Below are 13,927 nucleotides of genomic sequence, written 5' to 3'. Positions count from 1 at the left end.
CCCCGGGGCTACTCTCCCACCTCTCTGCCTCCCGCAGCCTTTGTCCAATCCTCACTGTGTTCTCCTGGCTTGGGTGAGACTAGCACACAGGCCTGGACGCAGTAGGCGCTCAGTAAATGTTTGGGGAGAATTGTTCTGCGGGCGGGCCTTGTTTGAGAATCAGCTTGTAGGGTGCTCTGAGTGGGCTCATGGAGCAAGGACATCTGCGCTGTGTGCTGAAGGGTTAACAGGAGTTTGGCAAGAAGAAGAAGGTAGGCATGGAGTGTGGTCCTGGTGGGACCTAGATGTTCCATGCAGAAGGAACAGCATATATAGAAGTGCAGAGTCATGAAAAGGCTGTGTGGTGTACCCGGGGGATGGTGGGGAGAGCAGAGCAGCTGGCTGTGTTGAAGGCTGGACTACAGCAGGTGAAGACGGAGAGCTCGACTGGCAGCTGGGCATGTCATTCAGGTGAGAGGCAGTCACTGAGTCAGGCTCTACCAAGTGCCTCTGTGTGCTCCCAGGGTCTTGGGTTCAAATTCAGCCTCTCCCTTATTAGCTGGGTGACCTTGAGCAAGTTATTTAACATCTCTGTGCCTTAGTTTTCTCGTCTGGAAAATAGGGGTAATAATGCCCTTCTTCCAGGATGGTTGTGAAGAAGAAATAAGTGGATGGATGTAAAGCGTTAGAACAGCCTGGCACACAGCAAGGACCCAGCTGTTGCTGCTGTTGGTGATAGCAGTAGTACTGGCAGTGGTAGTGTTAGATGTCGTCCATGCTGGAGAGGATTTTGAGAATGCAGAGTGGACTTTGGTAAAAGGACCCTGCTATCTCCTTGTTGCATTTGTAAACAAGATTCACTCTTTCATTATTAATTCAGTTAACAGACATTTTGGAGCAGCTGGGATATCATGAATGCTGTCCCATGGTGGTCAACCAGTTGAGAACAGGACTGAATTCTTTTTAGTAAGGAGCTTGCAGCCTAGCAGAGCAGAGAAAGGCAGGCAGGCAGGCAACAGCCAAGCCCAGAGGAGAGCAGCTGTCAGGGTGCTCAGGGCCGGGGGAACTCTGGGGCACGCCGTGCCCTGGGGGTGGGCTGGACTGCAGCAGCCATGGCCTGCAGGAGGACCGCACTGGGCACACATCCTACAGGAAAAGTAGCAGTTAACTAGGAGATGAGGAGAAAGGACATTTGAGGTGAAGGGCACAGCTGAGTGATGGCCAAGAAGAGAGAAATCTCATGGCGTGTGGAGGTGCTACAAGCAATTGAGTGTCGCGGGAACGTGAAGTGGGAGGCAGGGAGGGCAGAGGGTTGCAAGGAAGAGATGAGGGGAGCAGGGAGGAGTGGAGGGAGCAGGGAGCCGTGAGGGGGACAGGGTGGCTGGACAGGACCAGCCAGATGGAGGTCTCAAGAGAATGCTTCACTAGATGGCAGAGGGAGGTTGTCAAGTCATCAAATAGATGCCAGACTCTCAAGGGGGTTTCAGCTGAGACCACCCTGCAAGTCAAGGGTGGGTTGGAGACCAGGAAGGCAGAATTCCCTCTAAGAGCAGTGCTTGCATAGTCAGACTTCACTCAGTGCCCACAGGATCCTTCCTCTCCTTCCACAGTAATGGAACTGGGAGCATCCCCAAAAGGCTACACTTTCTTTAAGAGGCCACACTGCCTAGCCACCTTTCCACTTACGCATGGTCAGTGGAGGTAATAGGAAGCAATTCTTTCACAAATGCTCTGGGAAGCTAATCTAAAGAACACTTTTAGACCACAAGCCATTGAATTGTACACTGTAACTAAGTGAATTGTGTGCTATATGAGTTGCATTTCAATAAAGCTGTCTTTTTTTTAAACCTTGCTTTTTGGCCCTTTTGTGAATGTCCTTTATTACATTGCATTGCCTAGAATAAATATGGGATGGCTGGCGCTTTAGCTACCATCTTAGCCTGTAAGAATGAGGGCCCTACTCAGGATGGGAGAGCACTGAGCTAGAGGAGCCGGGGCCTCGAGGACTTCCCTGATCCGCTGTCTGGCCAGTGTGGGATGATGGATTCCTGGACCATTGTGTGAAATGGAAACGAAGTTCTGTTTTATTTGGACCATCACTAATTTGGGTCTCTCTTTTGTTTGCAGCTGAATTTAATCCCTCCTAATACAGCATTTCACGGGAAGCCCATGTCTTCTGGCTTCCTATCTCCTCTTGTGACACACACGGATTCAGGCAGGTGCCTCCTTCCTGCTGGGACTGCAGTCCCCTATGGGGCCGAATGAGCTGTGAACCCTCTTTGAGCCACATTTTATCAGAAACATGGCGATGATTATTTTTCCCTGCCCTGCATACCCATGGACTTGAGATAACCACTGAGATAATGTGTGGGGAGGCACTTGGAAAGCACGAATGTACTTTAGAAACATTATGTGTGGCATTGTTATCATCCACTCCCTATCTTTTTATTAAGATTGTGTACACTAGGAAGAAGAAGATGAAAAAAAAAAAAAAGAAACGGTGAAAGCAGAGAGGAAAAGGGCAAGTCAGCACTGCCTACCGACCACCCGTGGACAATCATCACCAAAGGCAGCGACGAGTTGAAGCCGCACTCCTGAAGCGTGTCTGCGTGATGGAGCCGAATCTGACAGCCCTTATTGGTTTTGTCTTTGAAGAGCAGGAACCTGGTTTCTGTCTCCAGCAGTGTTTTCTTTGTTGCTGTAACTTGAGCTCTTCTTCCGAATGGCTCTGGAATAGAAGATGGGAAATGGCGCTTAGCCTGGCCCCTCTTCCGCCTCTGCCAGGCCTGGAGTGCCCCAAGGCAGCATCAGCTGGGACTCTGGGAGCCCTGAGGAGCATTTCTGGTGGAATGGCCTGGCGACGGAGGGTGACCTGGGAGGACACGGCACAGAGGCCAAGTAGATCATGTCCTTTTTCCCTCCCTCCTGCCATCCCCAGGCCAGCAAGTGAGACACTGGAGCAAAGCTGGGGTGAGGATCGTAGGAGACATGATTTTGGAGGCTGCGAGAGGGTAGGTCCCTTTCCCTAATCATACTGTGATAGGCGGTAGAGTCAGTATTTGAGCCCAGGTGTTTCTGACTGCCTGTGCTGGGGAAACAGTGAATAGAACATCTTCCTTAGGTGCTGCCATGTTGTTAACTCGTGTGATTCAACCTGTGCCCACTTGCAGACACATTCTGTCATGCACGCCTTGCCTGGGCAAGGTGTGGGTTGGGGAGATCACAGAGGGGTGCTGGATTCTGCTTGGTCGGGGTGGGGGCACTCCACTCGGAGGGCTGTTCAGGGAAAGTGATGCTGATCTTTGCCTTAAAGGATGATGGAGGCTTGCGTGTATGTTTGTCTGCTGTGTGTGTGCACCTGCACTTAGGAGTGGGGCTGTTTGAACTGAGGGAACAACATGTAGACAGGTGCAGAGGTGTGAAAGCTTATGTCTTAGGAGGTAGGAGACAAGGCTGGGCAGGCACCTGCATTAAGGGCCCTGTATACTGAAGAGTCTGGACTTGATGCTGTAGGTGACGGGCCACTGGTCAAGAGGTTTTCAGCAGAAAAGGGTGGATGAGTGTCCTCTGATTCTTTCAAGACGGTGGAGGGTGGAAGAGGAGACTGCTGTTTAGATTTTACCATGTTGTTTTGCTGTCCGGCCTTACAGCTGCTCTTTGTGGGGGAGTGTCACCCTGACCACGGCCACTTCAAAGAGGAATTGGGTTGTTATCCATCTCTGCAAGGCAGCCCAACAGCTGCCAGGGCCAAAAGCCACACCAAAGGGGTAGGTCTTGGCTCAAAGGAGGCACCCAGTTTCCATGGGGTGGCACCTCGAGATGGGTGCCATCTTTCTGCCGGGTTTAGGGATCAGGCCAAGGGCTGGGGGAGCAAGCTCTGACCCTCCCTTCCAGTAGAGGGGAGATCCCCCATGGCTGAGGGGCAGACATAAGGCCACACTGACATTTGTAGTCAGTCCAGCCCAGTGACTGAGGGCCTTGATCATTCTTGTTGAGCACCAAACCATTCAGACTTCTCTAACAGTAAGTCTTGGGCTGTTGGTTTCAGGGGACAGCAGGATTGAGAGATGATGAATCTACAAAGTGCAAGGGGAGATGAATGAAACCCATTTTCCTGCCCAAAGGTTATAATTCAAAAGGTTATTAATGTGCAGCAAAGGGCAGTGATTTCACTGCAATGACACAATGAAATGCATCATATTTATTAAAAGGCAATATGAGCACGAATCTGAGGAACTGTTTTGAGACAATGAAGAGAATTTCTACTGTGCAGCAGGGCTTTCCTAAGTGTGTAGACCGTGTAAGTTTGTCCTCTCCTCCTGCAAGTTTGTACCCCTCACTGGCTGCCTCGTGCATGGAAGTGCTGCTCTCCTGGCCGTGTCAGACGCTGGGCTGTCACCTGCATGTCCACCCCAGCCCACTCCAATCAGAGCTTCTTCCCAGGTTTCTTCCAACAGCCTCCTTCCCGCACACAGCTGCTCCAGGGGTCCTTCTGGAACAGCAATGACTAGTCTCTTTGATGGCTGTGAGGTTCTTAGTATTGTAGCCAAGCCACCACCTGAGTGATAATCCCTTACCTTCTCCTGCTCTGCACTCCCTAGCTACCAATGGCTCCCCAAATGGCCATTTTGCTACCCCCTCCGTCCTGCTGCTCCACCATGAACTCCACCCTACCCAATAAGGTGGAACTGAGACCTCATGCCCTCTAGGAAGCCTTCTTATCCAGCCAGAGATAAGGACGTCCTCTTGCTGTCAAAACTGTGCTTGACTCTGATTCTAGCAAACTTGTCTTGTCACCCGGTCATTTAGTCGTTCAGGTATGGGTCTCCATCCGGTTGTGTGATCGCTGAGGGCAGGGGCAGCAGGGGGCACGTGGTAGGTGCTCAGGAAATGCAGAGCGAGCAGAGCAGTGTTCTCTGAGGCTGCCGTTTACACCTGGTGCCTAAGGTCGCTAATTTTCCTTAGTGACTGAAGAACTACATCTTTCTTCATTTCCAGGTAGCTACACTGAATGCTGAGAGGATCGTATGAAAATAAAATGGCAATAAAAATAGCACCCATCCCATGAGGTTCTTATGAGGACTGAATATTTGCACCGAGCACAGAACAATGCCTGGCACATAATTAGCACCTCTATAAGGGTGTGTTGGGAAAATAAGCCCTGATTAGAGCGTCCAACATCTTGCATTTTTGATCTGCAAAATTTCTTCTTTGTGTGGAAATTTACACCCTCCCCCATTGCTGTCACAGGACCTGTTCTCTCCTGAGTATATTTATTCTGGATTTAGGTGCAAGAATAAGTCCAGTCAGGTGCCTGGGGCCTCCAGGCTGTTCAGACAAGACCGTAGGAAAGAGTTGTCAGATGGAAAAGCCAGCACCAACAGGATTGGAAGGGGCTCTCTCTCCCCTTCCTCCTTCCTCCCTCTTGGAGGCTCTCTTTAACACGCATATGAGCGATGAAAGATAAATCTTATTTTGGTGCATCAAAATTGAAATTTATGCATTGCTTTATCATTATACACACTTCCTGAAAAATTCACTTACTATGTTTTGTTTGAGGCAGACACATACTAGACATACAAACACACACAGAGGGACAGAACTTCCATCTACTGGTATAGTCCCCACATGCAGTGGCCAAGGCTAGACCAGGGCCAGAGCTGGGCACCAGTGATGCAATGTAGGTCTCCCATGTGGGTGACGGGAACCCAACTACAGGCAACCATTGCGTCCCAGGGTCTGCATTGGTGGGAGGCTACAGTCAGGAGCTGTGAAATGGAACCCTGACAGTCTGATATAGGACACAGTTGTCTTAACTGCTAGGCTAAATGTATGCTCCCTGTGAACTTTTTGAAAACTCTCCTTTGTATGCATGGATTTCAAAAATTTTTGTACCAAAATAAACTTAGCTTGTAATTTCCTTTTTTTTTTTTTTTAGATAGAGATTTATTTATTTCTTTGAAAGGCAGAGTTACAGAGAGAGAGGGAGAGACAGAGATCTTCCATCCACTGGTTCACTCCCCAAATAACCACAATGGTTGGGGCTGGGCCACGTTGAAGCCAGGAGCTTCTTCCAGGTCTCCCATGTGGTTGCAGGGGCCCAAGCATTTGGCCAATCTCTGCTGCTTTTCCAGGTGCATTAGCAGGGAACTGGATCAGAAATAGCGCAGCCAAGACTCAACCTGGTGCCCATATGGGATACTGGCATAACAGGCGGCCGCTTTACCCACTACGTTACAATGCCAGCCTTGTAGTTTCATTTTCATATGAGCTTTTTGACCTACCCTCATTTATAGGTATATGCTTGCTCATTCATTCATTCATCATTTCAGGAAACACTAAGTATCTATTGTGTCCCAGGTACTGGCCAGATACTTTTTAGAGGCAGATAGGGCCTGACCTCTGTCTTTTAGGAGTCCCTAGCCCACCCCACCCTTCCTGCCACATATCCTGTTGTGGTTTGTAACACCATTGCTCATCCTTGCTGTTGCTTTAGCTAGAAAGTTTGGTGCTTATGCCCTCTCTTGCTGTTGAGCCACCATATCAGAATGCTTCGCTGTCTCTGCCAGTGGCCCAGTCCAGCATCTCATCTTTTTTATTTAATTGTGATATTGCAATAGACTCTTAACTATTTTATAATTTATTTTTGTTTGTAGAGTTAATACATGCTCATTGCACATAGTCAGTTTAGAAAATACTGAATGAATAAGGAATCTTATTACTGGGAAAAAATGCTCAATTTGGAGTATTTCCTTCCAATATTTCCTTATGGAGATATTTGTCCCATAAATTTATATTTGGAGTATTTATAATTGAGATCATATTCTATGAATGATTTTATATCCCTCTTTTTATATCATGATAGTTTTATTCTAGAATCAAAAATTTTTCAAAAATATGCTTTTAAAAAATAACATAATGTCTTTGTTCCTTTATTGTTGGAAATTTTGGTTGGTTACAGGTTTCTTTTTTTTTTTTTTTTAGGTGTATTATGAGCAGTCCCATTGTAACCATTTTTATCCATAAGTTTTTGTCTGTATCTATGATGATTTCCTTATTATAAGTTCCTAGAAGTAGAATCATTTATTCCTGAGGTATGGCCTTAGTCGTATCTCTGTATATAAATACATATAACCAAATTGGTTTTCAGGCCTTTTTAAGCTATTATTTATTGAGTGCTTTCTTTGTGCCCAGCCCCTTTGTAACAATCTTATTTATATTGACTCATTTAAACCTCTCAGCAACTCTCTGATAAGCTGTGAGGGAAACACATGATTCAGTTATGAGCAAAGAAATTGCTTCCATATTGCATGAGATAAGAGCAGCACCTGCTCCAAGAAGATCTTCTGAAATTGTCAGTTTCTCATGTCTTCGGGAGTGATAAAGGTGCACCAGTGATGAGAGTCTGGGGTTTTGAGAAGGGAATATGAACGCAGGTGAGCAGTCACATCCTTCAAAGGAATCATCCCCTGGAACCCAGACAAGAAGTGGATGGGTTGGGGAGGCTTGGGGTCACCCCAGATAGACAGCAAGTTCTGGGCAAGCACAACTATCCTCAAAATTAATCAGAGAGAGGCTGGCCCCAGCCATTGCATTTCTAATATTAGCTTCCTTGAAGCAAGTGATTTCTCTATTCCTAAGGGAGCCTCCAGGTTTGAGGGCTCCTAATATTTCATCCAAGAACAAATTATTTCATTTTTCTCTGAGTAAGGACACCCACCAGGTAGGTGACTATAGGCAACAGAGCTGGGCCACCCAGCACAGGAGAGCACCAAGGATTCCTCAGTAGGGGACCCTGAGTGGGGTCAGCCTTGGCTTTGTGGCCAGGAAGTCTGGATTAGAGGTGTCTGCCCAGGTCAGTGTTTTTGGAGTGCTTACCAAGTGTTGCCAGAGGTCGATGATGTGAGTGTATAAGCCAGGAGCCGTAGGTGTTCTGTCCATCACGGAGTTGTTTGTGAAACATCTTTGTGTCCATTATCTAATTGACTAACTTGTGAATGCTTTGGATTGGTGCCGAAAATATCCCCAGGCCTGGCAGGGGTTCTTTAGGACCAGAATTTCACAATGGCCCTGAAAACTCCCCAGGCTACGTCGGCTGCTCAGGATGGAACAATTATGAGATAAGTGTAGCTGCAGTTCTGTCCCTGGCTGCCATGGTCAGGCTGATGTTGGAAGATGGGCAATGTGGACTTCAGAATTGCTTGGATTCTATCAGTCTGGAAACATTTGTATGAGAACGTAGTCGCTGCTGGGCCTTACTGATTCAGCTCTGGCTGTGGCTGAGCTGTGTGTGATGATGGGCAGACTCTTCCCAAGGCCGTGGTGGAGGATACTTCTCCCCTCGCCACCTTGAATTTCGTCCTGACTTGGCCCTGTCTCTCTCTCTCATTGAAAGTATTCCTCTGCTCATGTTTCTCAGTTTGGACAATAGAGTTGTGAATCTTTATAATATCTCCCACCTCCTGTGACATCTATAATTTCGAACCTCAGTCATGTAAGAAGTGAATGAGGTACTCTGTCAGCTGTGGTAACTTTCTGGTCCTTAAGACATTGCTGTGAACTAAATTTGTCTTGAGTGGATTTATTCTCTAGTTGTTTTTAAAAAACAGTGGTGGGTTCTAGAGCCGCCAAGATAATTTGTTAACTTCTGGAAGCTGCTATTTTGCTGTCATCTTTTTTTTTTTTTTAAGATTTTATTTATTTATTTGAGAGGTAGAGTTACAGACAACTGAGAAGGAGAGACAGAGAGGATGGTCTTCCTTTCACTGGTTCACTCCCCAAAAGGCCACAATGGCCAGAGCTGCGCTGATCCAAAGCCAAGAGCCAGGAACTCCTTCTGGGTCTCCCACACAGGTGCAGGGGCCAAGGACTTGGACCATCTTCCACTGCTTTCCCAGGCCATAGCAGAGAGCTAGATTGGAAGAGGAGCAGCTGGGACTCAAACCGGCCTCCATATGGGATGCTGATGCTACAGCCAGGGCTTTAACCTGCCACACCACAGCGCTGGCCCCGCTGTCATCTTTTTAATCCCCGTTTTACCTATATTTGCTGTTGTTGTTGCTTATTTATGCATATATTTTTACCATTTTGCTATAAAATAAGATGAGGTCAAGAGTGGGAAGAAAGCTATTTTCCTGATGTATTCGATTAGTCCATTTGGTATGATTTTGCTAGCCATCCTATAGCCTTGGGGATTTCAGGAACAGCGGTAATGAGAGGCTGTGTTTTCTGTCAGAAAAGTTTTGCTTGTTTATTGGTTTCTTTCTCCTCTTGGAAATCTTTCTCTTAAGCAGCGCTGCCCTGAAACTCCAGCTAGAATCAGAATGAGATTTTTTCCCCAAGAAATGTGGTATGAATGAGTATGCCATTCAGAAACACTTTCCTTTTGTATTGGGACCATCTAGGGACAATAGGGCTTTATTTCCCTGAAGTGGCTCCAGATTTGATGTAGGGTGATCAACTGTCACCATCTGTCCCAAGCTAAGGAGTTTCCTGGGATGCTGATCTTTCATGCTAACATATGGAAGTTCCAGGTAAACTAGGATGAATTGGTCTCTATAGTTCAAGGGTAAGAGTCAATGAATTAGTAGAGAGATAGGATGATAGAAATTGATCTCCATTGGTGATAAACCATCCTGGAGATTTTCTGTTCTTTCTTTTCTTTTTTAATATTTATTTATTTGAAAGTCATAGTTACACAGAGGAGAGAGATCTTCCATCCACTAGTTCACTCCCCAATCGGCTGCAACGGCTGGAGCTGTGCCGATCCGAAGCCAGGAGCCAGGAGCTTCTTCTGGGTCTCCCATGTGGGTGCAGGGGCCCAAGGACTAGGGCCATCTTCTACTGCTTTCCCATGCCCTAGCAAATAGCTGGGTCGGAATTGGAGCAGCCAGGACTCGAATCAGTGTGCATATGGGATGCTGGGACTCGAACCGGCATTCACATGGGATGCCAGCACTTCAGGTGGTGGCTGAAAATCTCCCCCTGGAGATTTTCAACAACTAACCCAGCAGTGTAGCTACCTGCCTTGGCTTTTGTTGCATGCTCCTTTGCCCTGACATGTGTGTTGTCTTCTTTTATTTGTCTAATTAATATCACTCTTCCTTCTAAACTCTATCTTCATTTCCTCAGGGAAAACTTGGTCATATCTCCTAATTATTTGCTTTCTTAGGTGTTCTCATCATTGTAATTTTATATTAGAATGCTCACTACAGAAATCTCTATTAGGAAGTAAGCTCCATTAGGGCAGGATTTGGATCAAGTTTTGCTCACATTGAACTACTTAGCAAAGCAAGGGGCTGTAGAGTTTAGGGGTTAGACACTCAGCCTTGGAGCCATGCTTGTTGGGTTTGAGGCCCGTCTCCAACAGTTACCACTTATGTGAACTTGGGGTGACTCAACCTCTATGGACCTCAATGTTCTTAACATCTGTACAATGGATAATAATAGTACTCTCCATCTCCACTATGACAGAGAAGCACAGAGTGGCTGTAAGAACAGGAATTTATTTCCTTGTAGTTCTGGAGGCTGGAAGTCTCAAGATTGAGTGGTTGTATCTAGGAGGGCCTTCTTTCTGTGTTATCCTGTGGCAGAAAGTGAAGAGGCAAAGAGGGTGAGAGAGACGGCAAGAGAGAGCAAGCAAGAGAGAACAGGCAAGTGGGAGCAACAAGGATGGACCAGCCGCATTCTTTTACAAGGATTCTGCTTCTGTGATAGTGAACTGACTCCCATGCTAACAGCTTTAATCCATTCACAGGGGCAGAGCCCTCATGGCTCTTGAAGATCCCACTTCTTAATAACCTTGCAATAGCAATTGAGGTTTCCATATGACTTCTGCAGGGAACATTCAAACCTTGGCACTTCCTCACAGGATTGTTCTGAGTGTCTGACAAGTTGATATTCATGTGGGATGCTGTAACAGGAGCAGGTGAAGTATGTGCTCTATACATGCTCAGTATTATGACCGAAAAATATTTGTTGGAGAGATGAAAATCCTCTTGAAATGGATCACAGACCTAAATTTAAAATAAAGAATGATAGAACTTCTAGAAGAAAACAGGGGAAAATCTGTGGCATTGGGGAGGGCCAAGTTCTTTTTAGGGCACCAAACACAAAAATCATGAAAGAAAAAAATGTTACAAATGTTCCTGCTCTTTGAATGATCTCATTAGTATATAAAAAGCCAAGCTGGACTAGCGGACTATAAACAGAAAGCATATACCTGACCAAGGATTTTATCAAAGTATATAAATAGCACTCAAGAATACAAAGAACTCAATGATGACATCATCAGGAGAAGATGCACACATGATACATTAACACATGAAATGATGTGTTAACCTATTAGGCAAGAGGGAAATAAAAATTTAAAGCACAATGGCATACTGTTGGTCCTTCTCTAGAATGGCTAAAATGAAAAAGACCGACAAAGTCAAGTGTTGGTGAGGATGTGGAGCACCTAGAACTCGTCATAGATTGCTGGTAGGAATGAAAAATGCTGTAGGCTCTTTGAAAAATAGAATATTTCTTTTTTTTAAAAATTTTTATTTGACAGAGTTAGACAGTTAGAGAGAGACAGAGAGAAAGGTCTTCCTTCCATTGGTTCACCCCCCAAATGGCCACTACGGCCAAAGCTACGCCGATCTGAAGCCAGGAGCCAGGCGCTTTTCCTGGTCTCCCACGTGGGTACAGGCACCCAAGCACTTGGGCCATCCTTCACTGCCTTCCAGGGCCACAGCAGAGAGCTGGACTGGAAGAGGAACAACTGGGACTAGAACCTGGTGCCCATATGAGATGCTGGCACCGCAGGCGGAGGATTAACAAAGTGAGCCACAGCACCGGCCCCCCAAATATTTTTTATAAAGGCAAATGTGCACTTAACAATAGGAACCAGCCATTCTAGCCTGGGAGTTTACCCAAGGGAAATTCAAACATATGTCCACACAAAGATGCAGATATTTACAGCAGCTTTGTTTATAATTGCTCCAACTGGAGATAACTCAGATATCTATCAACTGATAAATGAATAGACAAGCTGTGCCATGACCACTAAGTGGGATATTCCTCAGCAATAAAAACAGTACAGATTACTGATACCAGAAACAACAAGGATGAATCTAAAATGCATTACACTGAGTGAAGGAAGCCATACTTAAAAGGTTACAACTATGTGATTCAGTTTATATGACATTCTGGAAAAGGCAAAACTAAAATGGCCAAGAGCGGATCAGTAGTTTACTGGGGTTAGAGGATGAGTAGAGATTGACCAGGAAAGGGCAAAAGGACATTTTTGGGAGGGATTGAAGTATTCTATATTTTGATGATGATAATGATAACATAGATGTTCATTTGAACTTACTGTCGGGAGAATGACATGCAGTCAAGTAATAGCATGGTTTCTCCAGGACAGGATTGTGGATGGCACAGCTGCCTTTCTGTGTCTGTTACTTGTGACAGGTCTGGGCTGGGCCTGGTTGCTCCCAATTTTCATGTCTGAAGGACAAAGCTGCCTGAGTCCTCTGGTGTTGGAGTCAATTGCCAGTGATGGTTTCAGCACTGACTTGGAACTCAAAGAGTCAGGGATTAAGCAGTTTTTGGGGAGTCTGGGCATGTCTGGAAGGCCCTCCTAGGCTCCTTTAGGCCAGAGATGGACAGGGGTGCCTGGGATGGAGGGGCTATCCTTGGGAAACCAAGTCATCCTTTCAGAGAGGGTTAGCGATGAGAGGAACTTGGCAACCCTGTATTGTTGCGGCACCCAGCATTGTTAGACTCAGCTTTTAGTTCTCCTCTGTGCCTTTCAAACAACAGTATTTTTCTTATCAATAAATGATGTCGATCAAACCTCCAAACCTCCAATCTGTGTTCCCAGTCTCCTGGAGAGAATCAGTGTTACTAGGCCAAGCAGACTGTGCCAGCATAAAGCAAAGAAGCTCAGTATTCAGTAGCCTTGTGCATCCGAACTCCATAATTAGGTCTAGGGCTCTCTACCCTATCCTTCCTTCTGTTCCTAGTAAGCCTCACTTGGCAACTGTGTAGTTCATGACTGAGACGGGGATGAGGAATGAGGTCCAATGAAGCTCAAAGTCAGGAATTAGTCATTATTCATCCAAATAAAAATTTTGAATGGGAACACAATTGATTTCATTTGCCAAACAAAACATTACTTTGCAACCTGACTTTAAGCCAAGACCTCTCATTCCAAGAGCAGATGAAGGAGCTGTAATTGTTCAGCTCCTGTCAAGCTCTCCCGTGGCCTGTGGTTGGATAATAGCAGCACAGCTCTTTCACTGGCTAACAATTTTCCCAAGTTACTGCTGGTGGGGAGGGGCAAAAAACCTACCTGACAAAAGTTCTGCCAGGTGTTTGAGTGGTAGGTATTGTGGGACTTTCAGTTTTTTACTTTAGTTACCCCAATTGCTATGGGATATTTCCCCCAGGATACCCCAGACATGTCTTCTGTGGCTCAAGACTGTTTCCAGGGGCCCTACTTGGAGGTACCAGCCACTAGAAGGTGCAGAGTGGAAACCCTCTGAACTTTACACAGTGAAGAAAGGGTCCCCAAGTAGCAGCAAGGTGGGTACAGAAAGATAGTGGCCTGAATGTCAGGAGAACCTCTTATTCTGATTTTGCTATTCATTTGATGCATGGTTTAGAGCATGTCAGCTGGCCCTTCTTGGATGTATATTGATGGTGTAGCTCCTTGAACTTCATTTAACCTTATTCCCCATCCCCTGTGTCATGTGTGACCTACACAACTACCACACCAGGCTTACAAGGAATAGGAGGAGGGCTGGGGGTTGGGAGGAGGACGTTAGCCCTAATTATGGCATTTGGGTCATTGGCAGATGGTCTCACGGTCAGAGGGTCTAGGAGCACAGTGGATCCTGCCTCTGCCCAGAGCCACCCACCTGTTGAAGATGAGTAAACTGGGTATCTTGGCAGGTGGGGA

General features: G+C 46.2%; 1 protein-coding gene across 1 annotated transcript in view; it reads right to left on the bottom strand.

Moving 5' to 3' along the window:
- LIPC (lipase C, hepatic type) overlaps positions 1-13,927 on the bottom strand; it is a 158,159-nt gene that overhangs the window by 26,646 nt on the left and 117,586 nt on the right. The window contains 1 exon segment of the mRNA NM_001082032.1: positions 2,520-2,707. Within this exon segment, the coding sequence (NP_001075501.1) occupies positions 2,520-2,707 (188 nt within the window).

Source organism: Oryctolagus cuniculus, chromosome 12 (assembly GCF_051225735.1).
Source record: "Oryctolagus cuniculus isolate XC-2025 breed Fujian yellow rabbit chromosome 12, ASM5122573v1, whole genome shotgun sequence".
NCBI classification, from domain to species: domain Eukaryota; kingdom Metazoa; phylum Chordata; class Mammalia; order Lagomorpha; family Leporidae; genus Oryctolagus; species Oryctolagus cuniculus.
This window is presented reverse-complemented; position numbering and strand designations above follow the sequence as displayed.